The following is a 27,330-nucleotide window of genomic DNA, read 5'->3' on the forward strand; positions in this document are numbered from 1 at the left end:
TCTCAAAACAGAGGACCTGCGGACCTCTGTAGTGTGTCTGTAGAGCCAGTTTGGAAAACGGGAATTAACAAGCAAATGCTTCAGTGCCACTGCGATTGCCAGTATGAGTACCTCAATCACGGAGTAAATGGTGGGCTGGATGTCCAATGGGAATTTGAGAGTCTGGATTGGAATGTCAAGTCTATTGCTGCTACTACAGGCAAGATTTAAACTCAAGCTGTCTCGTCCAGGACAACCCCTTCTCTTTTCTGGCTCTTTCCCCAACTCTCCCTGCTCAGCACTCACATAGCACAGTAGTAAGAACACACATTTTGGGATCCCATGGCCCTTGAGGAGAAGTGCAGCTCCATCACTTTATATGTTTTGTGACTGTGGAACAGTCAACCTTTCTGAAGCTCTGTTTCTTCATCTGAGGATAACATCAACCTCAAAGGCTATTAGGAAGGTTTAATTGGCATGCATTTAAGTGTTTATCATAGTGTCTGGAATGTAGCAATCAGTCAATTGTGGAAGTTATTGCCATTGTTATTATTGTTGTAATTTATTAGGGATTTAAGGAATTCTAATTCAGTGACTCAAGTGTCTCGGCCTCAGGTTAGCCTGATCATCTTATTCCTATGCCCAACTCACTTGGTTTTTGTCATATTCCTGACAGCCAAACTCCATTAATTAGGTTCCTGTCTTCCTCCTCTGCAGCTCAGTCATGTAATGTCTCTGAGCCTCAGTTCCCACATCTGTAAAATGGGGGTGATGAATTCCACCTTGTTTACTTCATAGGAGTATTATGACATCCAAAACCCGGCAGTATGATTCATACAGAAATATCACATAAACTATAATATGGTGTAAAAATGAGAGAGATCTATGATATTATTACTGTTATTACTCCTCTAGAAGGCACCATATGGTTCACACTGGTCAATGTTGTCCAACAAATTCAGTATTTTTCAGACAGGAGTCTGCTGAACCCTGTATAAATTCTCACAATCTTCTAGTTCTCTATGAGACTTTAAAATATGTGCGTTTATTCCAGTGAAATTCTAAATACCAATGTAACGATCTGATCATTTACTCCATGGTTTAGGTACTCACATTGGCAATCGCAGTGGCACTGAAGCACTCGCTTGTTAGAGCCGCATTTTCCAAACTGGCTCTACAGACACACTACAGAGGTCCACAGGTCCTCCAGGTCCTCTGCTTTGAGAAACACTCATTTGGTCTAAGATTTGCTTCTGGTGAGTCACAAAGATAAGAACTACAACTCTGGAGAGCTCTGGCTGCCAGATGTCTGCATTCCCCACAGTCTCAGAGCAGGGAGTGAATGCACAGTCAGTGCTAGGGTTTGGAGGAGCACTGGCAGCCAGGCTCAGCACTTGCGGGTTCCAGGACCCAGGCACGTCTGTGAGAGAGAGTGGCATAGCTTTCCAATTTCTGCATGGTTCAAGTTCATCTTATGACCACACCAATGCTATGGAAATAAACATACATATCTCTTCTATAAAATATGGATATATATGCAAGCATATATATGCATATGTACATACACACCATATGTGAATATGTACAGATGGGTGGATTTAATATGTGAAGTAAGAATTTTCCATTTGTGCAGAACACTTTTAACTTTTTAAAGCATGGTGGCATTTGGCAACATATTTGGTCTCCCCAGTGACACTATGAGTAGGTAGAGTGGGAGTTACTGTTCTCAATTGACAGATGGGGAAACTGAGGGTTGGAGAGTTGTCCAAGAATACAGAGCCAGCTAAGAGTGGCACCTGGACAAAAAACAGGTTTTTTTTTTTTTTTTTTTTGACTCCTCGCCTATAAGTTCTCTTCTCTGACCTACAATCCCCTTCCCTCTTCTCTTCCGGCAGCCCTTCAAAGGTGGCTATTTGAACCCCAAAATCATTCCTCCAAAGTGATCTGCTAAAAGAATACTGCTGGCTACTTTGAAGCTCATGCATTCTGACAGGGACAGAAAGAACTGCAAAATAGAAGTATAGCTCCCTCCTTTTGTTAAACCTTTTGAAGCCTTCCTTGGTCTCTAACTCTATAATTACACCGTAATCACAAACATTCCGAAGGAGTGGGTCAGTTCTATGCAGCAGTAGACTAATTATGTGGCAGAAATTCTAAAAATTATCATCTTATAAATTGCACTATTCCTCTGAAAGGGTAAGAAAACACACCACATACTTGACTATGTTTCAAACTGAATTAGTTAGTAATTTGAAGCCTAATTATCAACTAATCTATTGGAACATGTAAGTCTTTTTTCATTTGGATGGTATATGCAATTTGCATCCTATTAGCTGGCAGTTGTACGGATTTGAGAGCTCATTAGGTCAGAAGAAGAAAAATGCATATCAGAAGGATATAACAACCCAAGAGACTGACTTGGTGATGCTGTGACTGAAGGGTTACTGGGCAACAGATGGAGGCTGGCAATGTAATTACCTGGGGTCTTTCAGTGACTCTAAGGCCACTGTATGCAATTTCTGTCTCACCCCAGAGAGGTAATTATGCGTATCCCCACCCTTGTTCTGTGTATTCTTGTTCTATGTTTGTTCTGTGTATTCTTAAGCAGCAGGGTGCCTACAAAGTCTCACTGAGAGGTGCTCTGGAGTTGTAGAAAAGGCCTGAATACTGTCTGCTACCCTTGGTGACAGGCCTAGCTCTGGTGCTGCCTCACCATGAGACCTTGGCCAAGTCACAGCCCTTTGCTGGTTGTTTCCCTAGAAACAAGTGAGGTTTAAGTGGAGATGACTTCCTGAGTCCACTCTAGCACTGAGGATCTGGGAGTCAAGGGATGTCATGGGCTTTCCTCACTCCAAAGTCAAAAGTTCCATCTTTGCAAATGGTCTTTGGAGGGTGAGACTCTCGGTTCCCCAAAAGTGTCTGGAGAGCCACCCTCATTTAAAATGCAAATACCTCTGAGAAAAGTAATACATTTAGCCATTCACAGCTGGGCCTAAATTAACCTACCACCCTAAGCCCTTCTTATTTCACGTCCTGACTCTGAAATATTGCCAATACAAGTTAGTTGAAGAAGGGGAAAGAAGAGTAAGGCTGGGATCTATCTAAGGCTGGATGCCAGGTCAGAAAGAGGGACAGAATTTATGGATTAGGCAGGATGCTTTAGTCACATTTTTAGATTCATGCATCCTGTGCCTTATTTCTACTAATGGCCTTTACTCCAGAAATGAGTAGCAAATATTAATTTTTGTTCAAATAATATTGCTCATAGAGATAATCAACACAAAACAACATGGTTAAAACTGAAGCCTGTTATATGTTCAGTTAAATAAGTTAAAACCTGAAAATTTGTTATAGATAAAAAGTTAGAAACCACTTCTTAATGGAAACATGGAAAATTGCAAAGACAGACTAGGATAATAAACTGTAGAAATAGTTATCATTAAGAGAAACTTGCCATCATTCAAACTGTCACATGGAAAAATTTGTTACTGATTAAAATTTGATGGGTCATGCGGCCACTTTGGAAAATAATTTTGGAGTTCCTCAAAATGTTAAACACAGAATTGTCATATCACCCAGTAATTCTATGCCTAGGTATATATTAAAGTGAAAAACTGGTGCACTGATGTTTTATAGCAGCATTATTCATTATAGCCAAAACGTGAAAACAACCCAAATGTGCATGAACTGAAGAATGGATAAAGAAAATGTGGTATATGCACATAATGAAATATTGTTTGACAATAAAAAGGAATCAAGTACTGATACATGCTGCAACATGGGTGAACCTTAAAAATGCTATGCTAAGTGAAAGAAGCTAATTACAAACAACCACATATTGTATGATTTCACATATATGACATGCTCCAAATAGGCAAATACATAGGGATAGAAAGTAAATTAATGGTTGCCTAGGGCTGGAGGAGTTTGGGGGATAATAAGGAGTCATTGCTGAGAGGTAAGGGATTTCTCCTAGAGGTGATGAAGAATTTTAAAATAAGATTGTGGTGATGGTTTCATAACTTTGTGAATATATTGAAAACCTTTTAATTGTACACTTTAAATGGATGAATTGTGTGCTTTATAAAATATATCTCAATAAAGCCTTTAAAAATGGGGTTAAACACCAAATGAAATTACATTTGGCTTTGGACAGAAAAGCTAGAAGAATTAAACTTCATGATAAAAAAGTGGAGGTGTAAAACATGACCCAGAAAAAATAGACTTCACAGAAATAGTGGTTACAAAAGAAAACTCATAATGGTACATGCTAGTAGGTAAAATTTAATATATACAAAAAATGATTTGATGAGTTGTTTTCTTTGTAATATAAAAAACAGTAGCACTCGATACAATGATCTGTAGTACGTTAAAACAAATATATATATATATATTTTAAACAGACTTATCTATGCCATGTAGAAAAGTGAATATAAACTAAGTGGACATAATATTGTTCATGCTGGGAAGTTGTTTCTGGTTAAAATTTTGTCAATACTAGTGTAATTATGATGTAAATTTATTTATAAGCAGTAAAACTATCACTGGGGTCAAAATAGAGGGCCCAAAACAGTAGGATCAAGACATCTTGTATTAATTCAAAGATGTGGTGATTTTGTCCCTATTGCCAAGGGGCAGAGCCAATTAAAGCTAGAATTGTGAAGATGATAAAGCCTTGCCCATCAGTATGCTCTCTTCTGAGGAAGGTTAGAGGTTCATGAACAGTGTGTTGTGGTTTGATGAGTGGGATGTGGAGAAGATAAAAATTTATTATTGCCAAGACTCATTACAGCCCTGAATTGCCCCTTCCACCTACTCAGTTCACATCAGTAAGAGGCAAGGTAGGTCCCCAAACCTGGAGAAGCCTTGAGTTGAGAGCCTGCAGTGCTCTACTCACCAGATTTGCAAGGATGTAGTGGTAGCCGATGCCGTTTTTCTCCAGCTTTATAATCTACAAAACATAATAGGTGGAGACTCATTAATCGTACTAACAATTAAAGCCACAACAGCAACAGTAATAATGGCAACTGATATTGAGTACTTACAATGTGCCCTATCCTAAGCACTCGAAATACAATATCCCAACCACTCCAAGGATGGTGGCATTGTTAACATCCTTGTTTTACAAATAAGGAATAGGCATGGAGTGTCTATTATATAAACTCCGTAAGTTGTAATCTTACAGCTCTTGAGTGGCAGATAGCAGAATTTGAAATCAGTTTTGTCTGATTCCAAGGGTAGAGTGCTGTTACTGTAACCCCAAGGACTCATCTGAAACGCTCACTGCATTCTTTCTTTCATAAACCTTCTTTGTATGTGAAGATTCTTCTTTAGGTGGGAATCTTATGTTGCATGAAATCTGTCATGATGATATTTGCTGATTGGAAGGACAGATGAGTTAATAGGTGGATGGTGGATGAACAGTCAGATGGGTAGGTGGATGACTTCACCTTCAATTCCTTGCATGAACCATATGTAGATGCTCTTCTTTCTTTTTCTGAATTTTGTGCCTTCCTCCCCAAATCAGTTGGGTACTCAGACATTAATGGATTGCCCAAGTTAGAAGCTAGAAGGGAAAGTTAGGATCATCTGGACCAACCTCTCACTGTACAGATAGGAAGTCAAGATCCAAAGAGGGAAAGTGGTTTGCCCAGATCCGATAGTAGCCTGGTGGCAGCATCAGGTCAGGGACCTGACTCCTGTGAACTTTTCCATTTGATGTTTGATTATGGTTAATCATTAAGAACTAGTGCCCATGAGTACCCTTTTATCCCAAAATGCAGACTATCCCTAATTATCACAGGTAGAAAAAATATTTGTGGAAAGTACTGTCCAGAAGTTTGCTTGGGCAGGAAACACACCTAATAATGAATGGTTAAGACTACAGACCTTGGTTTTAGATCTAGCTCAACCTGCAAATTAACTTAATCTAATTCCCTATTTTTTTTTAATCATCAAATTGGGGTTAGTGTACTCTTCTTGGTGTCTCTCCTCCTGTACTGTTGCAAGGAGACATATAACAAATGATAAGCACTTGGGCTTCTCTAACTGAATAAATTTTCAAGGTTATTAAAATTCACATTCAGACATCTACTTAACTGGATGTATGTGCATAGTGACTCACATTTTTTTTATGTGGGGAATAATTAAATGCAAGCACACACAATGAATTCTTTGAAACAGTGGTTAGATTGTGAAATTCCAGACCAAGGAGCTCAAATACTGTTGGGATGATAGTTTTATTCATAATTCTTCATTACTTTTTCATCTTCTTGTCAAATGGTTTGCTGCCTTTTCAACAATGAGATACCTTTATCAAAAACCTATTCAGCTTCTTTTTTTTTTTTGAGACGGAGTCTCGCTCTGTCACCCAGGCTGGAGTGCAGTGGCCGGATCTCAGCTCACTGCAAGCTCCGCCTCCTGGGTTCACGCCATTCTCCTGCCTCAGCCTCCCGAGTAGCTGGGACTACAGGCGCCTGCCACCTCGCCCGGCTAAGTTTTTGTATTTTTAGTAGAGACGGGGTTTCACTGTGTTAGCCAGGATGGTCTCGATCTCCTGACCTCGTGATACAAAACAGCAAATACATGATATTTTAAAACCAACCACATTCAGGCAATGGAGAAATATCATCCCCACAAGATGAAAGTACAAATTGAAACATAGGAAACAGCTGATAACTGATGACTTTTTTGACTTATAAAAACTGGCAATTTCATGTGATCCAACCTGATATCAACCTTCCCATCTATCTACTCCCCAACCTACACATTGACCTTCCCTCCTCTAATAACTTCCTTTCACAAATATGTATTAAGTGCTTGCTATGGGTGAAGCACTGTTGGCAACACAGTGGAAAGGTGAAAGAAGCATAGTGCTTGCCCTCTTGGAGATTACACTTTACTGAGAGGAGATCCATAATAAATACACGAACAGATAAATACATACAGGGTAACAAACTGAGAAAGGTGTTGTAAATGTAAGAAGCAATTTCACAAGGGGTCCATCACCTCACCGACCCCCATTACTTCAAAGCTCATTCCCAATGCATTGCCTTCATTCACAATACTTGTGTCTGAATGGCCTCTCCCATTCTCTCTGATTGTTCGTATCCTCAATAGCTGAGCTCCAATCTCAACGCCTCTGTAAAACCCTCTATGATTAATGAATTAATCCATTCAACAAATATTTATTGAACATAAATTATATGCCAAGCACTATGCTATGTGCTGGGGAAAGAGCATTGAGCAAGTGAGGCAAGGTCTCCGTGCCCTCACTGAGTTGGAGTTGACATTTTAGTAGGGTGCCAGATGGTCAACATATAAATAGATAATGAACAAGATTTCAGCAGGTACAAGCACCATGAAGACAATAACATAGGGGGATGTGATGGATGGCCTCAACAGGTCCTGGTCTACTCTCACTTCTAACTCATATTGTGCTTAATGACTGTATTATATGCTTTGGCATCATATTTTGATAAAGTGTTAAAGTCTAATAACCCTGTTCTTTGCTCACAAACCTTCACTGACTCCCCACTGTTTACAGAATAAACCCTAAACTCTTTCTAATGGTTTCCGAGGATATTCTTGATTATGTGTTTATCTTTCTGCCATCCTGTCCAGTGGACTCTCAGCATCCATCACTCAGCCTGCAAAACGGCACTATGAAACCTAGCCCTCACATGCCCTCTGGGCCTCCTAACACACCCTTTCATCCATCTTAAAGGCTCTTATCCAGCCAATGGCTACCTATAGAAATCCAGATTTATCTTACATTTAAGAACTTTCATAGAGGCTTCATTGATTCCTTATTCTTTTAATTCACTAAAAAGAATGTATTGAATACTTTATTTGGTGCCAAGCACTATCCAAGGCATTGTGGACTCAGCAGGGAAGAAAATAAAACAAAAATCCCTGGCATCGCCGAGCTTAGATTTTAGTTGGGAGGCTGGAGACAGACACAGGCAATTAATTCCCTATTTGGAATTTTGAGTCACTGTTTTTTTTTTTTTTTCCCCTCAGATTAGGTGAAAAATTTCATGTTAGACTGCATGCAGTTACTTAACGTAACTGTATCCCAGGTATGTTCCCAGTTACTGAATGTGAGATAGTCCAGGATGATGCTAAGTGTGAGATTGTAAGTCAGAGATGTAAGTTGTAGGCTCGTTACTGTCATTCATTAGTTGTCTGAGCCTAAGGCAAATAACTTAATCAATTTGACCGTCAGTCATTCTGTCTATAAAATGTGAGCATAAGCAATGAATCAAGTGATCTGTAAAATCCTTTCAACTCTTTGGTCTTACTTTTCAAAATAGATGAATGAAATAATTTTAAAAAATGTTAATAAGCTACAATCTAAAATACCCATACAAACAGGTCACTTCTTTACAAAATGCAAGTTTACCCTTTGACAGAGGAGTTAATTGTAGATAGCAGAAGCAGAAAAGTTGCATGTTTAAGAAGTTGGGCTCTGTGGCCAGACCAAGAAAGGTTTGACTTCCTGCTTTTATTATAAGCTAGCAGTGAGATCTTGGGCAAGTATAATCTCTCTTTTCTTCATCTATAAAATAGGGGAATTGATAAAAGCTGTTTTACATAGTTGATGTGAGAATGAAATAGGATTATGCATGGAAAGGGCTTGGCCTAGTATCTGGTATACCATACACACTCAAAAAATAGTAGCAATGGCTATTGTCTGTACCATAGAACAATATACAATAGGTCATCCATCTATTAATATGTCATTATCATTCAGCACTTTTTCCGTCGACTCTGTTATCTTGTCTTTTTACCAGTTTTATAGAACAGAGGCCTTCATTCATGTTTTACAGATGGATTCACTTATGCCCAAGGAAGGAAGTGACTCAAGAAGCCAGTCCTAGTAGGCACTAGGAATAGCAAAAATAGGCAAATGCTTGCATGCGTCACTTACTGTGGTGGAGAGTCTGTTCTAAGTGCTTCACATGAATTGATTCTTACAATTCTCATAAGAGCCCTCTAAAGGTGGCTATTATGAGGATGATGCCCATTTTACAGATCAAGAACTTGAGATGTAGAAAGACTAAAAACCTGGTCAAGGTCACAAAGCCAGTAAATACTAGAGCTGGGATTTGAACCCTAGCCAGTCTGGTTTTATCTCTTCTCTTCACTATTATCTTATCCTGCCTGAATTGAAAACTGGAATTCAAATCCCTGACTCTGGCCCAGAGAACTTCCATCTCAATGGCAACAATTTTTGATGGGTTTCTGTTTCCAAGAGGGAAGGCCAAATTCATACTTTACAAAGTAGAATAGTTAGTGCCTTAAAGAATCCATAACATTCAAACTCTCTCCCTGTTTTATTGCTGAGGCCTCTGAGTGATAGCTGTCCTAGTACCGAGATTCTCTGTGAGGGCCCCAGGGGTCTTGAAGGCCATTAACAAACTTTGTCATGTTGTCAAATATCTAAAACTATCAATTTTATTGTATGGCATTGTTCAAAAGTTATTGCAACATCTGCTACCTTGCTAGCTCTGAATCTGAATACATAAACGTAGTTTAAAAAGATAAAGAATCTACAAAAAAATCCTGCTAATTCTGTGGTGGGCACGTGCTTTTGTTCTGAGACCAGGGGAAGCACAGTTTAGAGAGATCTAGCTCAAGACTGTTGAGGTTACAATGTCTGTTTATAGAAGAATGTACCATGAATTGATTTCTCAAAGTGAAGGGCATGTTCAAGGAAACAATAGAAAGAAAGGTGGCTGCAGCTTCATTAGCCTCTTAAAACAGGTAAGTGGGTGAAAGGAATGAGATGCCAAACCCTGGATCATGAGTGACAGAGTCCAGAGTCGAACCCAGAAATTTGTCTCTATAAGCTGTGTTCCTAATATGATAACATTTCATAAACTCTAAAATGAAATGTAACTTATCATTATTTTTTATTTTTATTTTTTGAGACAGAGTCTTGCTCTGTTGCCTAGGCTGGAGTGCAGTGGCACAATCTTGGCTCACTGCAACCTCCACCTCCCAGGTTCAAGAGATTCTCCTGCCTCACTGCCTCACCCTCCTGAATAGCTGGGATTATAGGTACATGCCACCACGCCCGGCTAATTTTTTTTTTTTTTTTTTTTTTTTTTTTTTTTTTTTTAGTGGAGATAGGGTTCCACCATGTTGGCTAGGCTGGTCTTGAACTCCTGACCGCCTACCTCAGCCTCCCAAAGTGATCCGCCTGCCTCAGCCTCCCAAAGTGCTGAGATTACAGGCCTGAGCCACTGCACCCAGCATTTTTTGTCTTCTTCTTCTTCTTCTTTTTTTCACAAAAGAGGGATACATTGGAGTTAACAGGTGTGAGAACCATTTGAAGTCCTATGTCAAGGCTCCCATTGTTTGTAGTATTTCAGAATTAAATTTTGTGAATTATGGAAAATGAGATGGAAGTCATCTTGTCTCACCTAGTCAAGAAGCCTCTTTAAAGGCAAAAGTGTATCTGGCTATTCCTGAATCACCTCCCGCACCCACCCTGAGCCCTTGCTGCTTTCACTACCTGGCCCAAGATAGCATTGAGGCGTTCTGATTCACAGTCCACCACCACCAGTCGCTCCTTTTTCTTCTCCAGGTCCTGAAACAGCATCCGGTATCCCTCCTCTGTGGTTGTCAAAATGTTGACTGCTGTCACCTGCCAGTTCTTCTCGGCAGCTGTGTCCAGGACTTTCTGCAGGACGGATAAGCCTGAAGTTTGGATGATTAGGATAGAGAAATGACAGACAATCAGGATTTGTGGGCACCACCCACTCCCATCAGGCACCTACCTCCCCTGGCTACCCCCAAATCCACTCTTCTGCCAAAATCAGTTCTGGTTTTCTCTGGCTGCAAAAGTCTGAACTCTGTGAGGTCCGGCACTGTGTTTCTGAACATAGTAGATGGTAGAACTAGTGATTAAAAAACACAATCTAAGGCTCAAATCCAACATATGGCTAAATGACCTTGTGCAGGCTCATTAGCCTCTTCAAACTTTAGTTTCTTTAAAGGTAAAGTGTGGTGTAAATAATGCCCACCTCATAGTGTCATTATGAGGATTAAGTGAGAATGTTTGACACATACCAGAGTCTGATACCTGCAAGGGTTTTATAAATATTAGCAGTTAGTTTTATTGGGCACTCAGTAACTGCTTATTAAATGTGCCAACCTAGCATCTAAGTGTTCACCTAATAACTGCTGATCAAATTTGTGAAAGTTCAATATAGTATCTTTAATACCTAATACTTTGTCTCTCACACAGTAGGTGTTTAATATGTATCCTGGGGAGCTGGGACCAGTGGCTCACGCCTGTAATCCCAGCACTTTGGGAGGCCAAGGTGGGTGGATCACCTGAGGTCAGGAGTTTGAGACCAGTCTGGCAAACATGGTGAAACCCCGTCTCTACTAAATAAAATTACAAAAATTAGCCTGGCATGGTGGTGGGTGCCTGTAATACCAGCTACTTGGTAGGCTGAGGCAGGAGAATTCCTCGAATCTGGGAGGTAGAGGTTGCAGTGAGCCCACGTCGTGCCATTGCACTCCAGCCTGGGTGACAAAGTGAAACTCTGTCTCAATAACTAACTAACTAACTAACTAACTAAAATGTGTCCTGAATTAAACTACTCTCTTTTGATTTACAGGTAAATTAATAGAGAGGCCATTACTGAATGCTGCTTTGTTTCTTCTTGGAGAATTAGATGGTGTATTGGTTTCCTATTGCTGCTGTAACAAGTTACCACACACTCAGTGGCTTAAAACAACACAAATGTGCTATCTTACAGTTCTTGAGGTAAGATACTTGAGATAGGTGTCCTAGGCTAAAATCAAGGTGTCAGCAGGGCTGTGTTGGTGTCTGAAGGTTCTAGGGGAGAATCCACTCTCTTGTCTTTCCAACTTCTAGAGGCTACCTGCATTTCTTGGCATATGGACCCTTCCATCTTCAAGGACAGTAATGGTGGTCGAGTCTTTCTCACATTCCACCACTCTGACACTGACTCTTCTGACTCCAACTTCCACATTTAAGGACCTTGTGATTACATTGTGTCCCTCCAACATAATCCAGGATAATCACCCTATTAAAGGTCAATAGTTTAGCAACCTCAATCCCATCTGTAGCCTTAATTTTCCTTTGCCATGTAACATAGACATATTCTCAGTTTCCTGTGATCACAACATGAACATCTTGGGGGGGAGTGTCATTATTAATTATTCACAGATATTATTTTGATTTTGCATGGATTAATTTTTTGTATGTATGTCATTTCTGACGTTCAGTAACACTGCTAACCTCTTCTACAGTGACCAATATAGTACCTGGCCTCAAGAATCATCTGTAGATTCGTTCTGCTACGCCTTCCTATGTTTGTTTCCTTTTCAGTACAAGTTGGTTGGTGTGTTTGAGATTAACATTTACTGAAAATTTACTGTGTGTCTGGCACTGTTCTACTGGTTTTAATTCACTTAATCTTTCAAGGTAGATACTATTATTATCCCTATTTTACAGTGTGGAAATTGAGGCTCAGAGAGATTTAGTCATTAGTCCAAGGTCACACAGCTAATAAATGGCAGAGCTCTGAGCTCTGAGTTCTGAGGTAGGTGGAGCTCTTTTGAGAGTGTGGGTGCTTCTGCTGGCCCCAGAGATGATCTCACACAAGCAAAGGAACATTTTTCCAACTTTATTACTTCCAGGCCTCCAGTTTCATTATGCTGCAAAGCTGTCCTGAAATAGACCTCCAAGTGACCCCTGAAGTAGTTGCAGTCTGAGAGGGGAAGTCATCAAAGTGGGGACAGTGAAGGGAAAATCAAAGAAAATAGGGTGTTTCTGGTTTCTTCTTCTGTTGGCTCCTTCCCATCTGAACAATGCCTGCCTAACTGCCTGAAAAATCACTTTCACAAACTGCTCTCCAACTCAAAAGTCTTCTAAGACTCCCTGCAGGCAACCACATCAGTACTGTACTCCTGTCTCACCTTTCAGGCCTGGCATGACCCATTTATTTGTTTACACCAGTAGTGACTAAATTATTACAAGACTATTTAGTATACAGTGGGAAGGTAAGACAGTACAAGACAAACATTACGGGAGCTGGAGAGAGCGCTCCCATCCAGAGAACTGGGGAATAGGGAAAGTGGTATTTGAACAGCCTGCAAAAGAGGAGAAGGATTTACAGATGTAGATTGGAGAAGGGAAGTGCATTCCAGAAAACTGGAATAACATGAGTAAAGACATAGAGAGGAAAAAGTATAGAAAACATTTGGATAATGTGATGTTAAATGCAAAGGAGGAAGAACTAGAAAGCCCAGAGAAGGATGAAGATTATGATGAGGATGAAGATGATGATGATGATGATGATGATGATGATAACATCTAACACCAGAAAGAATTTTGAGTTTTTACTATGTTGCAGGCACTGAACACTTTGTAGTCATCTCATTCAGTTTCATAAAACCTTTATAAGGTAGAGACTGTTTTTGTCTTCATTATAGACATGAGAAAATGAAGGTATAGAGAATTTTATCCCCATTATACAGATGCTGAAATTGAGGCAGAGAGAGTTTGTCCAAAGTCAAACAACTGGAGAAGACAGAACCTAGGTTTCAGATTCAAATCTGTCTGACTCCAAAGTCTGAGATCCTTTGGCACTGAGTTCGGACTCAGGAGCCATGAAAGCTTGGTGAGCTGTAGAGCGACTTGGTGCATTAAGAGAATTATTCTCAGAATGTGTTTCCAAAATGAATTAGAGGTTACTACTGATAAATGCATTTCCAAAATGAATTAGAGGTTAGCTACTGATAAATCAGTCAGATTTCTCAGAAATAAAGCATTTTGGATAATTTTCCCACATTTTTCAGGGAAGCAGTGAGGCGTCATTCTCCTTTCTGCTGGTAATTTTCTCTCCATCCCTCAAAATCTTCCTCCCCTAACCCTTGGCTTACCCCGGTCAGCATCATAAATGTAGACAAATTTCTGCCACTTGTAATGGTCGATGATGCTGATGAGGGCATCCTGCAGTTCAGGGCGCAGCTGAAGGACAAACTGATTGGATGTATCAACGGGAAAGCTCGGCGTAATGAAGCAGACGTGGAGGGCCCCACAGAAGGAGGTCAGCATGTTGACAGTCCTACGTTCATAAAACCCAAAGATGGCATAGACTCCTTTGGAGAACTGGGAACAGACTAGAAGAAGAGAAGAGAAGGATTAATGAATAGAAGACTGCAAAAGTGGTCAGATGACTCCAAAATGAATCCATCCACTAGTTCATCCATCCAACCCATCAACTATCCACCCAACCATCATCTATTCATCTACCCATCCAACAAACCAATCCATCCATCAGTCTTTTCGACACACCAGTCTATCCAACTGTCCATCCATCCTACCCATCTAACCATCCCACTCACACATTCACCTGTTCAACACGTCCTTCATCTGTGTAAATCCGATTTTATTAGGTATCTATTACAAGCCAGAAGTTGTCATGGTTATTAATTATAGTAGCCATATATATGAGACACTTTCATCTATTACCTTACTTGGTCTCTACAATGACCCTGTTGAGGTTAGAAAGGGATGACTGAGTCATTGTTTTAAAGGGGAGAAACCAAGGCTCAGAAATTTACTGAACATGTTCAAGGTAGCACAGCTAGGACATATGACTTGAGCAGATATCTTGACTCTTAATCTAATGATCTTTCCCTCACATTGTCTATCAGTTAAAGGCAAAGCATAAAAAGGTGCTACAGGAAGAATCCAGCTATTGCTGCTGATACATGTTTAAGAAAACAAGTGTTGATTTTCCCAGTCTGGCCCTTAACTCTCAGTGTTCATTTGTCTGCTAATGCTCATTTTGAGCTTGTACATCTTGCTAGCTGATTTTCAGACCCCCCAGTGTATCAGTCATAGTAATAGCTTAGCTGTGAGAACATACCCACAAGATCAATTCTGTAGGATCCCAATGCAGTTACCAATCCTGGTTTGCGGTTGATTACACTTCTAGTTAAAATATAATGCTAAAAGACCAAGGTCATGGGATTAAACTCCAAGTCAGTAAGCTCCTAAACTTTGTTTTACTGTATGATATAGGATGAGAGTTCATAATCTTTGCCCCAGTGAGACCAACCCCAAGGCCATCTTCAGTGCCTAAAAATTGCCCTTCCAAGGTGGATGGTGAGGAAAGTCATTCATTCTTGTCGTAAGAACAGTATTTTAGAGAGCTCTGTGGTCCTTTTACATATATTGGGCTATTTAGTCCTCATCACATCCTTGTGACTTAGGTATTGTTATTTTTTTCTTTTAAGATAAAAAAGTTAATGCTATTAGATCCTTTACTCTTTTTTACCATATCACCTGCTTCTAGAACCCCACATTGCCATTGTGTATGGGATCTCAAATTACACTATGCGACCATTGCCCAGAAGATTTCATGAAATAATAGCCCCAGAAGATGCTCCTTAAAAAATAAAAGTCTTCTTTGGTCAACTACAGTTGGGAAGTGGTGCATACTTTGTCCCTGTTTTAGAGTTTCATACTTCACATTAGCTGCATAAAAGATTGTGAGGAATTCTACCCATTTTTATCCCAGATCTTGTCAAATCCATTTGCCTCCCAGACCCGTTTTGGTGAATACTTTAGAAATATTATTGAAAATCTTTTGGGCCATGTGCAGTAAAGAATGCAATTAACCAGTGGTACCTAATTGTCTACTGCGAGTCTCCGTTTTCCATCAGTCCCTAGAGATAATGGGCTTTAAAGGTCATAATCTCTTAAAGATTGCCGCTGAACCATATAACACATCTGTCCTACTCCCACTGAAAACCAGCGTACCATCTGCAGGAAACCTGGCAGGTGATCATTAACATCTGCTTGCATACTTCTAGTTACTGAGATTCTGGTTTCACATAATTCCTGCTTTTGACCCACTCTATAGACCTCCTGGTATCTGAAGGTGGTGTTCATGGCCTTGAGCTTTATGACATTTGGTTTTCAGTGACAAAATCAATTCTCTACCCAGAAGCCAGAGAGACCTTATTGAAACAACAAAGACAAAACAAACAAAACACATTGTTCTTCCTCCTTGTGCAAATCCACTCAAAGTTTTCCCTTTGCACACAGGAAAAGCCTCAACATCTGACCATCACACAGAGCGTGAATAGCCTGCTCCTCTGACCTCACCTACCTTACACCCCTCTTCTACTCGCTGCCTGCTGTAGCCACACTGGCTTTCGCTCTGTTCCTCTGGGCTCCGAGCTCATTCTGCTTGGGAGACTCTGCACCAGCTGCTCCCCTCCTGCCTGCAATGCTCTTCCCTTACCTCTTTGCAAACATCACTCCTTTGTAGCAGTTGTGCCTTAGCCCAAATCTCACCTCTCTGTATAGATCTTGCTTCATTACCTCTTCTAAATAGTGACCCCTCATCAGTCTGTATCACATCACTCTGTCTTATTTCCCATCCTTTAATTATTTTATCTAAAATAATTGTCGTGGTTTATTTGTATGTACGTGTGGCTGTTTGGGTCATTGTGAATTCCCTGAAAATAAGGACATGCTTGTTTGTGCCCAAAAGCCAGCAGGGAGTCTGGGACATGGTAGATGCTTAATAAATATTTGATGAATAAAAGAATGATGAGTGTTTGATGAGGGCATACGACCTGCAGTAGGGGCAGAGGAGGAGCTGAACTCAAACAGAGATGACTGTTGGTTCACCCTGAACCACTTGCTTCCCTGCCTGGGTTGTTGTCTTCTAAGGTAGCCATTAATCCTCTGCCACTCACACTATTTTCTCCTGCACCCTAATGAGGACACTCTATCTATCCACAACCCACAATAGGCACTGTCTTTAAATGTCTATTGTAATAACTAGAATCAAGATTTCTATAAATGTGATTTACCTACTAGGAAGCATACATCGTGTATTATTCTCCCAGTGTTAAATATAGATTTGCCAAAATGCACAATCAATCTTCCAGGGTGAAGTGTATTTGGGGAGCACATAAACCCCATTAAAATATTATAATATGCCTCTACAGTATTTTTTGGAACTCTTCTCTCTCCTTGCTGCAATAAAATATTATCCTGCAGGATATAAATCTTATGATCCAGATCTATTCCCTCATGTCATCTACTTGGTTTCACACATTTAGTTGGGCCTCTGGGGACCTCATGGATGGTGTTTCTTGCTAGGACTTCAGAAGTGAAGTAGGAAAGGGTGAGATGGGGGTGGACAAAATGGGAGCAGGCAGACACAACAAATCCTTAGACACACAGGAGGCCGGGACATTTCCCCCTTCAAATTATCTCCTTGTTTTCCCCTTCTGCAAACATGTCTTACCTTAAACAGAGTGCTTTATCCTCTAAGGCTAAGAGGGTGAATTTACCCACTACTCCCTAAAAGAGCATGGCTTGGAGGTAGCCTGGCCTGGATTTACTTGAGTTAACCCTGGCTCCCAGAGTTGCTCAGTGCCTGACTGTCAGGCCATTTTTACACTTCAGCCAAACCTAAGCACCAGCAGAGAGAGAGAGGAAGAAAAAGAAAGAGAGAGAGAGAAAGAGACAGATAGACCCTATAGGCCCAAGGCCTGTGGGAGAATGCAGTCATTGGTTAAATGTTGGTACATATAATTAGTAGTTGTGAGGTATTATATCTACTTTGAATCTGTCACAACCAATATTCAATCAGAAGAGATAACAAGGTTCTGTAGACAAAGTACTAGGCTAGCTGTCTGAAGACCTGGACAATTCTCTTTTTGGTTTTATCATTACAGAGTACTTGTATGACTTTAAGTAAATCCCACGCTCTCCTGGACCTCAGCTTTCCCATCTGTGAAATGATTGTTTGATCTCTATAATGTTTAATGCCCCTTCAGACTCTGACATTCTAGAGTCTAGTCTAATTGATTGGAAAATGTTTACTGATTCGACAACACTTTAGTTATTTAGTCAAATTTTAACAACCCCCAGTGCACTTTTTCAAATCCAGTAAGCAGGTAAGTCTCTGAGTTCTTGGATTCCCTTGTAACAAAATCCTGGAAGCCTGCACTAACTGTTCCCCTCCTGCCGGCAACCTACTTTTCTTACCTCTTTGCAAAGATCACTCCTTTGCAGGAGTTGTGTCTCAGCCCAAATCTCACTTTCCTGAACAGATTTACCTTCGTTTCTTCTTTTAAATAGATGCATTTGGAGTCTTAAGAGTTAAGACACAACTTTTAACCTGCTATGTGAATAAGTTATCCAGTACAGAGATGAAAGGAGGCAGACTAGAAAGGGAGCCAGAGATGGAGCCTACATTGTCAGATATGATGAGTAGGAGAGAAGAGATGGGGCATTTTTCAGAATCAGAACTCCGTGCATACTGGGTTAATGTATAGACTTCCATCATGTTGCTGGGATGAAATGTAGTGTTCACCGCTTAGAAAGCATTGGGATATCAGTGTTCTCTTTCTTTCTTCTTCTTCTTTTTGCTTTTTTTTTTTTGAAACAGGGTCTAACTGTGTCACCTGGGCTGGAGTGCAGTGGTGCCATCATGGCTCATGCAGCTCCAAACTGTAGAGATGGGATCTCATTATGTTGTGCAGGCTGGTCTTGAACTGCTGGCCGGCCTCAAGTGATCCTCCCATCTCAGCCTCTTAAAGTGCTGGGATTGCAGGTGTGAGCCACTGTGCCTGGCCTGTAATGCTTCCTGATAGTAATAATGAGAGCTGATACTTCAACACCTGCCAAGTGCCAGACACTGTGCCAAGGACATTTCCCTGCATTAACTCCTTTCATTCCTTGAGGTGGGTTTCAAATTGGAGAAGTGAGGTCCAGAACCAGCACAAGGCAAGCTGAGATATGACCTTTACCAGTCTGACTGCAGAGCTTGAGCCCTTAATGTCTGTGATATGTCGTGGATGTTTGAAATAGTCTTGGGACATGGGACATTTCCAGCTTCAGTTTCTGGAAAATCCTCTCATGTAGCACACTGCCTTCCCCTGATGCCAGGTAAAGAGGCATTACTACATTAGAATCTATTGAACTATAAGCAAATAAAATTGAGTGGTATGTTTGATTTATTCCTGTCTCATCTCTGGGAAGTCTATACACATACACACCTATTCTTCGGTCCATCTATCAATCCACCCACCATTCGACACCCAGCATCCGGCCCTTGTGAAGACACTATGTTAGGCAATGGAGATACAATGGTAAACCAGCCCATCCCCAACCACTTTGGGACTCTCACTTTAACAATGGGAGAGACTGACAACTATGTAGGCAATGGCAATTCAGTCTACACGCTATGTTAAGGATGAGTTCAGCAGGCAGGGACACCTAACCCCAGCCTTTGGGGACCTCAAAGAAAGCTTCCAAGAGGAAGTGCCAGTTTTGACACTGAAAGGTAAGGAGGAATCATCCAGGAGAGGGGTTTTGGTACAGTTACATGTGCATAAAGAGTATCATATACGGGTAGAAGGAACAGCAACAGCAAAGGCCTGGCAGAGATAGAGAGAGCATTCAGGGAACCCTGCCAGAGTGTCAGATTCTGAGGGCCCTGCCTCCAAGAAACTCTGCAGCAGAGTGTGTCCAACAATCAGAGTGAGTAAAAAATGAGGCCAGGAATTCCCTCTTGGGGAGGCAGGAGGGCAGGAACCAGTAAGGGCAGGAAAACCCACACGCTGCACGGCGCGGGCTGTCCAATTCCATTCTCAGCTCACTCAAACCTCTTTGATAATCACTCCTGGTTAGGGCATCATCCACTTAGTATCAATAAATCTCCCAGCCCTGGGCACTGGCCCTGACAGCTCTCTCCCAGGGAGGGAACTCCTGGCATTAGCAACTCCTTTTTTATTGTCACTTCATTTAAGACCTCTCACACCGACATTTCTCTTTGGATCCTGGCTCCAGTCCCTGGGAATGTGGCAGCCTTGTTGTAAATAGCAGATAATGAGGTGACAGGACAACTTCATTTTAGGGGAGGGAGATCAAAAGTATGTGTGAATGGGAGGACTTTCAGGCATTCATTCCCCTCCCAGAATAATTCTATCCTTATTGATGGGAATCACATTCTTGATCATCAGACTCTAATGTTGTGACATCAAATGATGTGCTTTATTTCCATCACTCAGAGGACAATAAGAGTGCCTGTCCATCCCTTCTTATACTCTCTCGCATCCTAGATATAATGCTGACATGCAAAGAATTACCATAATAGATATAAATCATCCCCAAGCCCTCTAAACAATATCACATTTACTTAGGATTCTGTGACACATCTAGGGCGTCTATCATTTACTCGATAAAATGTTATCATTTGTTTAGTAAATTCAACAAATATTTATTGGCACCAGAAACTAATATTGTCAGAAAATTGGGGTACCACAGTAACACAAGACAGACATGTTTTCTACCTTCACAGAGCTTAAGCAAGAGTTCAGTGAGTTTTACATTAAGGAAAATAAAGGGTGATTTGAGAGTAATAAAGGGATCAGCCACAGCATAAATAATCATAACTGCTATTATAGCCAGTGTTAACTGAGTCCTTAGCAGAGGCCAGGCACAGTGTTAAGCACCTTGTTCCTGTATCCAGGTAGAGGGACCACTTTATACAAATCACCTAGATGAGAGAGAAGGGAACAACAGAGAAACTCAAGAAACACCAGTATGACTGGGGTTGGGGTATGGCACAGAGTTGGAGGTGGGTGGGGACTAGGTTGCCAAGGGCCTTGGCCAGTCTGGAGAAGTTAAGTCGTTGCGTCATGTATCAATGTAGCATTTCACTTTGGTTTTGGATTCGTCTCAGCCTCCCAAGAACTCTCTTCATCCAGGCCCTGGTGCCCAGTTGGAAGATGGCTGCAAAAGGAGATGTGGAAGAAGAGCCATCCTCCCAGGTCAGATTTGTGTATTTATTATTAAGCATGGGTCTTAATTACTAGGCACTGAAAGCCAATGAGATGTGGTACCGCATATGAGGCTAAGAATTAGAACAAGGCTGGGTTCACTGCTTCTGGAATTTAGACTCACCTTGTGGGCTGACATATGTAGCCAAGGGCACAGGGCCAGGGCAAGCAGACTGATCAACTGGAGCTTTCCTTGTAAAATTCTTCAGGTGCCTGACATGATTGTGGAGAAGTAAGTGCAAAGAAGCACGTCTGTGAACAAGCCCCTTCTCCTCTCTGGGCTGCATTTTCCCTATCTGGACAACGGAGTTGAAACTAAATCAGTGTTTCTCAAACTTGTTTTTGTTTTGGTGAAGTACCTATAATAGAACTTTTGTACTCATTGGGGATGTGTAGTCCTACAGATGGAAATTTTCTGTTTCTTCTCTCTATCTTTCTTCTATCTAATCATTCACCCATCCAACAAGAGTTTGCTGAGCATGTAGTGGATGCTAGGCAGCAAGCTGGTGCTGGGGGTATACATCACTGGATAAAAAGACAAGTCCCTGCTCTCTTGGAGCTTAGGCTCTAGAGAATAAGAGAGAGGACATATGAATAAACAAGGCCATTTTGGATGCTGCGAATGTTACAAAGAAAATAAAATAGGATGATGTGAGAGTGACTGGCAGGACTATTTTAGACAGATGGTCATGGAGACCTCTCTGTGTCACTAGCATTGGAGCTGAGAAACGAACCCTAAGAAGGAGCTAGCCAGGCTAAAGGCTAAAGAAACAGTCTCAGGCAGAGGGAATGGAACAGAGGCTTTGAATGAGGTTCAGGAACAAGACTGAAGAGCTTGAGAAACAGAAGGCCCATGTGGACACAGTATAGGGGGAAAGGAGGAAAGCAGTAGAGATGAAGGTGAGGAGAAAGAGATCACATAGCTCTCTGAGTAAAACTGAGCTCCTCTAAGGTATCCAGCACTTGACGTGTGGCATGGAGAGCCCTAGCACATCACTTTGGCCTAAGAGGGTCAGTCCTAGCTGGTCTCACAAGACCTTTCCTCTCTAACATCCCATAGCTCAAGTCCATGGATAGAGACAATGGAGGGGAAGGTTGTTGTGACTCAGTGGTATAACCTAGGAAATGGGAACAGGAACATCTGACTTAAGTGTAATGGCATGACAAACATGGGATGGTCAGTGAGTTCACTGAGCTGCAGCATAGACGTGACTGTTTTTTGGTTGTTTCTCGGCCGTAGGCTCTGGGCCTACACTCATGCCCCTGCTCCAGCCTGCACAGGCCTCCTGCCTCTTTCCTTCTTTCTTTTCAGATCCTTTCCATTCTTTAAAAGTTCAGATCAAATGCCATCTCCTTCATAAAGACCCTTACGCCTCCCCAGTCCTAGCTATAAACTGAAAGTCTCCACCTATCTTTTAAATGTACCTAGAAATGTGTGCGTCTTATCAGTTTTTATCTAACATCCATGCTTTATTAGTTTAGGTTCTGTAATTTGTAAGAACAGAATGTTGAAAGGATATGAGGAAGCCCCAGCTGAAAAAGTGCCTCATATAAGACAGAAACTGCAGCAGCTCTAGAAATCTAGATGTCAACAATTCATGGACAGTCTCTTTAGAGTCTCACCATTGCTCCAGTCATTTGCGATAACTGTTTATACAGTTCAAGACTAGCCTTGCTTAGGCATGGGCCACTCCTGGGTCAAGGGAAGCAGAACAACTATCTGTGTTACTAAGCTACCAGCCAAGTTACTAGCCAGAAGAAAATTAAGGTGCTGTGAACAGAGAGGAGATGCATGCTGGGCATATCAAGCCAACAGATGTCTACTAAATGTCTGATTGCAGTATTTCATAAATTAGAGCCCAAAATCACGTTAGGAGCTCCATAAATGTCCACAAATGTGTTAGGAACTACATACATCTAAACACTGAGTATTAAATAAGGATCTATGTCTAACTCAGTCCTTATTGTCTTTCCCCTGTGGGCTAGACACTGTGGAATAGAGTGGTGAATAAGACAGATAGATGATGCCTTTGCCCTCATAAAGCTTATATTATTCTTCATATCCCTTTGAAGGATCCCCATAATGACTACACAATATTTTTGGTACATGAGTGAATATAAGAATAAACGAATGAATGTGAGTCATTTACCTATTTTAATACAGGGATATTAAGTTGACCCACCTTTCTTTCATGGCATGTCTTGCACCAAATGAATTGATTATTTTATTTTATATTATCAAGTAACTTTTTGTGTATTTATGCCTTTTCACCTGAAATTGAGATGTAAGCTCCCCTGAAGGAAGAGGTCCTCCAAATCCTCATTTTTTCTGCTAATATAATGAACAATAACTCATACAGAGCTAGGTAGGGAATAACCAAAATTGCATGATGCTGTTACTTGTTTCATATTCTTCTAAATTAGGCTGCCCATCTAGCATCCACAGGTCTGGAAGATACGTAATACTCCCCTGTGCTTCAGTCCCCTGAACTTGATCACTCCCTGTTAGCTTAGGCCAACAGAGAATGAAGCTGTGCTCTTGGGCTGGCACTCAAATCCCGCCAACCTTAATGTATTCCACCCACAACACCCAGTCTCCTCAGCCATTTCTCCCCAGGCAAGAAGATTTACATCCCATTACAGAACTCAACCCTGAAGATGTTGAATGGATTCAAAATGAGGGCATTTTCACCACATATGGCAAACTCCTTAGCATCACTGTGTACCCATGTGTTATTATGAGAAGAGGATCTTTCAGGGATGGTCCATAGAGTGACTCAACGTGTATGACCTTGATCTATCACTCCACCTAAGAGCAGTCATAGAGTCATGGATTGTTAGTACAGAAAGGTACCTGGCCTTGAAGGACTATTGGCCTAGAAAAAAGCCTAGACAGCTGTCTAAACAACTCCATTTTAAAGTGTATTTAATTTACATGTGCCTGGAATATGCAAAACCTGGTGTCCAGAGCATTACTAGTGATAAGTAGAGAGCCTCCTACCTCACATGATATTGGCATAGTAGTCACCCCCAACTACCCATTTGTTCTGAGAAGCTAGTACTACTTAGAAAAATACTATTCTTCTTCTTATTTATTATTGTAGTTATATCACCTATTGAGTGTTTACTATGTTCCAAATTCTATTCTTGGCACTTCACATGCATTTTATCACTTACTCTTCACAATAACTCTCTAATTTCTTTTTCCTATTTCATGCATGAGGAAGCTGAAGTTCAGGGAGATTAATTAATCTTCTCCGAGTCATTCATGTGGTGAGTGGCAGAACTGGGATATAAATAATGTTCTGTCCTACTCCATGGCCTGTGCCCTAAACCATGCTACTCCATCCCCTGAGAGTCCATCAACACAAACCAGAGCTTTCATTCTTGGGTTAATAATAACAGCCAACACTGAGCACTCACTATGTGCCAAATACTAACCTAAGTGCCTTACATGAATACTCGTTTAATGCTAATTTGATAGCACAGGTTGGGAATGCAATGGTTATTTTTATTTCATAGAGAGAAAACTGAGGCTAATTAACTTGCACAAAGTCATATAGCCATTAAGTAGAAGATTCAGAATCCAAACACAGGCATTCCAACTTCAGAGTCCTCACTTTGCTCTTCTATGCCAGCTGTAGGCAAACTTTTTCTGCAAAAAGCCAAATAGCAAATATCTTAGGTTCTGTGGGCCATATGGTCTCTGCTGCACTACTCAATGCCACTTTTATAGCATGAAGGCAGCTAAAGACAATATGTAAACAAATGAGTGTGGCTGTGTTTCAATAAAACTTTATTTAGAAAATCTGGCATTGGGCTGGGTTTGGCCTGTGGGCTGTAGTTTGTAAACTCCTACCCTACACTATTCTGCTGCTAGATAGCAAGGATGAAATGCTGACAATTTGGGAGAGGTAATCATAACTTATAATGTATTATACAATTTTTCAATCTCTTACATTAATTTTCTGTTGTGAATACTCAGTAAGGTAGGCAGGACAGGAAGGATGACCTTTAAACCCATGAACAGATGAGGAGCCAAGGGTCATGCAAGGATGGACACAGGTCCGAGCCTACGTATTCCTTTTCCACTTGTCGTTCTTTCATGGTGACTCTGGGTGCTCTTAAGAAGAGTAAGGGAAAGGAACCCTGACAGGACCAGAGTTGTGGTTGAGATCCCAGTTTCACTGAAGACCACTGCTTGCTGATGTATGTACAAGACTCAACGGGACTGTGAAGCTCACAGATAGAGTGCAACTAACATGTTGGAACAAGGACAGAAATTCTGAGTTCTAGGCTTCCTCTTCTTAGCACTGGCCAGCTTTGGAGGCTAGGTCACTGCTCCATGGCTAAAAGCCACTCTGATGAGATGACAGAGGAGACCCCAGTCTTGAGAGGGCAGGTGTTCTCAGAGGTTCATTCAAAAAGTGGATATGTACTGAGGGACTCACAACATTGTGGATGGACCCTTTGGGGCCAAGACTTCACCACATGTGGTGACTCACCAGGAATGCTGGGCCAGGGGCTCAGTCTGGAACTGGGGTGAAGAGCTCTGTTTGAAATAAGGGATCTGAGACTTGGGGTCTGAGCCTTGGGTCAACAAGGCTTATTCTTGGGTTAGGCTCAGGGGCCACGGTAAAGGCTACAGTCCAAGGCTGGAGTGAGTGTTCACTCAGTCTCATCTGGGGCTAGGAGGTGGGATTCACTTAAGAGCCCTGTTAGGGAGTACATCTACCTAACTCTGTGTGTGTGCAGTCTTTGTGAACTAGCACATGAACCAGCCAAAGCAGAACAAACAAAAGCAAAGCCATTAGCCAAAGAGAAGTGGGTTGTGGGAGAGATTAGCTTTATGGCTTCCCCTCCTGGCCCAGTCATCTCCGCAATCCCCACAGTCACAAAGCACCTTCTGCTGGTTCATGAATGAACCACTACTGCAAGGAACAGCAGGCAAATCATTCATTAAATGAACACAGACTCTTCCTTTGGCTATCTTAATTTCTGTTCCTTGGGTGGGTGGCAGAAAAAAATCTTTTGTTTCTTATTTGCCATTCTTTTCCCATGAAAATCATATATGCAAATAGGTTTTCCTAGGTCAACCAGCAAGCATTCACTGTGATGCATACCCATGAACTTCATCAGCATCTGTCAATCAAGACAAAACTTTACTGAAAGCTACAGAGTACAGCCCAAGGGTGCCGTAAATCAGCAAAATTCATCTTCTAGCTAGGATTTATCCACTGAGGAAGTGAAAGTACAAAAAATGGACGATAAAATAAAGCTATGGAACATAAGAAGTTCTGCATCTTTAAAACCAAGTGGCAACACCAGAAACTAAGTCCCACTTCATCTATATCTGAATTCACTCCTGACCCATGCCCTCAACTGATTTCTGGAGCTGTGAGCACTAATTAAGTTGAATGGTAGATGCGGAAGAAAAGCTGAATCATTTTTATTTCTGTTTTTATAATCTATGGTCTCAGCAAAGCCTGCGGAGAAAACGACATTTGAAACAAATGCTCGGCCAATAGAGTCTTGCAATGCACATGTACTTGCCTTTCCTTTTCTGCAGGGGTGTGAGATCAATCAAGAGTCTGCCAATAAGGGCACTTTGAACTCTAAGGCTGTGAGTTCTGACCCGGCCTATCTCTCCCACCACATCTGCTTCGAGGCCATGCCCCCTCTGCCTGGGCTTCATGTTGGTCTTTCTCTTACCTTTCAGGACAGTCCCAGCTGTCTTGCCTTGAGGCTTTTGAACAAGCTGTTATCTCCTAGCAAGCTCTTCCAGCCCTCTTTAAGTGACTGACCCCTTCTCATTCTTCAGATCTCAGCTTAAAATGTTCTCTCTTCATAGAGGCCTTCTCTAAAAAATATAGCCTACTCTTTATTCTCTATTGCAGTACCTTGTTTCTTTCCATCATACTTTATCTCTATCTTTATGTTGTTTACCTTTTGGTTTATTTGTTTAATTTTGTCTCCTTGATTAGGGGAAGAATCATGTTTATTTTACTTATCACTATTGTCCTAGCATCTACCACAGTGCCTGGCACATGGGAGGCATTGAAACATGTTTGCTGAATGGAATAAATGCGTAAATCACCAAGTAAGCTGCAGGTTCTTTATATGACCTTAGTCATTTCTCCTCTTTGGGAGTTGTTTCCTCATAAGTAAAATAAGTGAGATTTAATTAGCTCTAACACTCTTTCACCTCCCTAACTTACACATTTTCTTATTTACCATTTTACAGAAGGAGGAATGGAGGCATGACAACCAACAGCACATGCTGCCCAGCCCAGGGACCAAAACTCAGGCCTCCCGGACAATTTCAACCACTGAGACTTTAGCAAAAGCTCAGCTGCCTTCTCTGCCAAGATGCTCCCCACCACCCAGTATTTAGTTCCCTTTGTACCAACATTTGAATCACTTTTCAAAGTTTCTCAAAACGTGGCAGGACATAGCTCCTGGTAAGTAACAGAATTCCGGAAGACA

The 27,330-nt window shown here is 41.3% G+C and overlaps 2 protein-coding genes across 4 annotated transcripts in view; both read right to left on the minus strand.

The window, feature by feature from the left end:
• LOC126956755 (ubiquitin-conjugating enzyme E2 L3-like) overlaps nucleotides 1-27,222 on the minus strand; it is a 1,010,865-nt gene extending 983,643 nt beyond the window's left edge. The window contains exon 1 of the mRNA XM_050793970.1: nucleotides 27,214-27,222. The gene's annotated coding sequence lies outside the window, so the exon portion shown is untranslated. The remainder of the gene's footprint in view (nucleotides 1-27,213) is intronic.
• Nucleotides 1-27,330, minus strand: part of GRIA1 (glutamate ionotropic receptor AMPA type subunit 1) — a 323,641-nt gene that overhangs the window by 150,215 nt on the left and 146,096 nt on the right. For all 3 annotated transcript variants that reach the window (XM_050793915.1, XM_050793914.1, XM_050793916.1), the window contains 3 exons: nucleotides 13,909-14,148; nucleotides 10,502-10,686; nucleotides 4,877-4,930 (listed from right to left, as the gene is read on the minus strand). In XM_050793915.1, the coding sequence (XP_050649872.1) occupies nucleotides 4,877-4,930; nucleotides 10,502-10,686; nucleotides 13,909-14,148 (479 nt within the window). The remainder of the gene's footprint in view (nucleotides 1-4,876; nucleotides 4,931-10,501; nucleotides 10,687-13,908; nucleotides 14,149-27,330) is intronic.

Source organism: Macaca thibetana, chromosome 6, assembly GCF_024542745.1.
Source record: "Macaca thibetana thibetana isolate TM-01 chromosome 6, ASM2454274v1, whole genome shotgun sequence".
NCBI lineage: Eukaryota > Metazoa > Chordata > Mammalia > Primates > Cercopithecidae > Macaca > Macaca thibetana.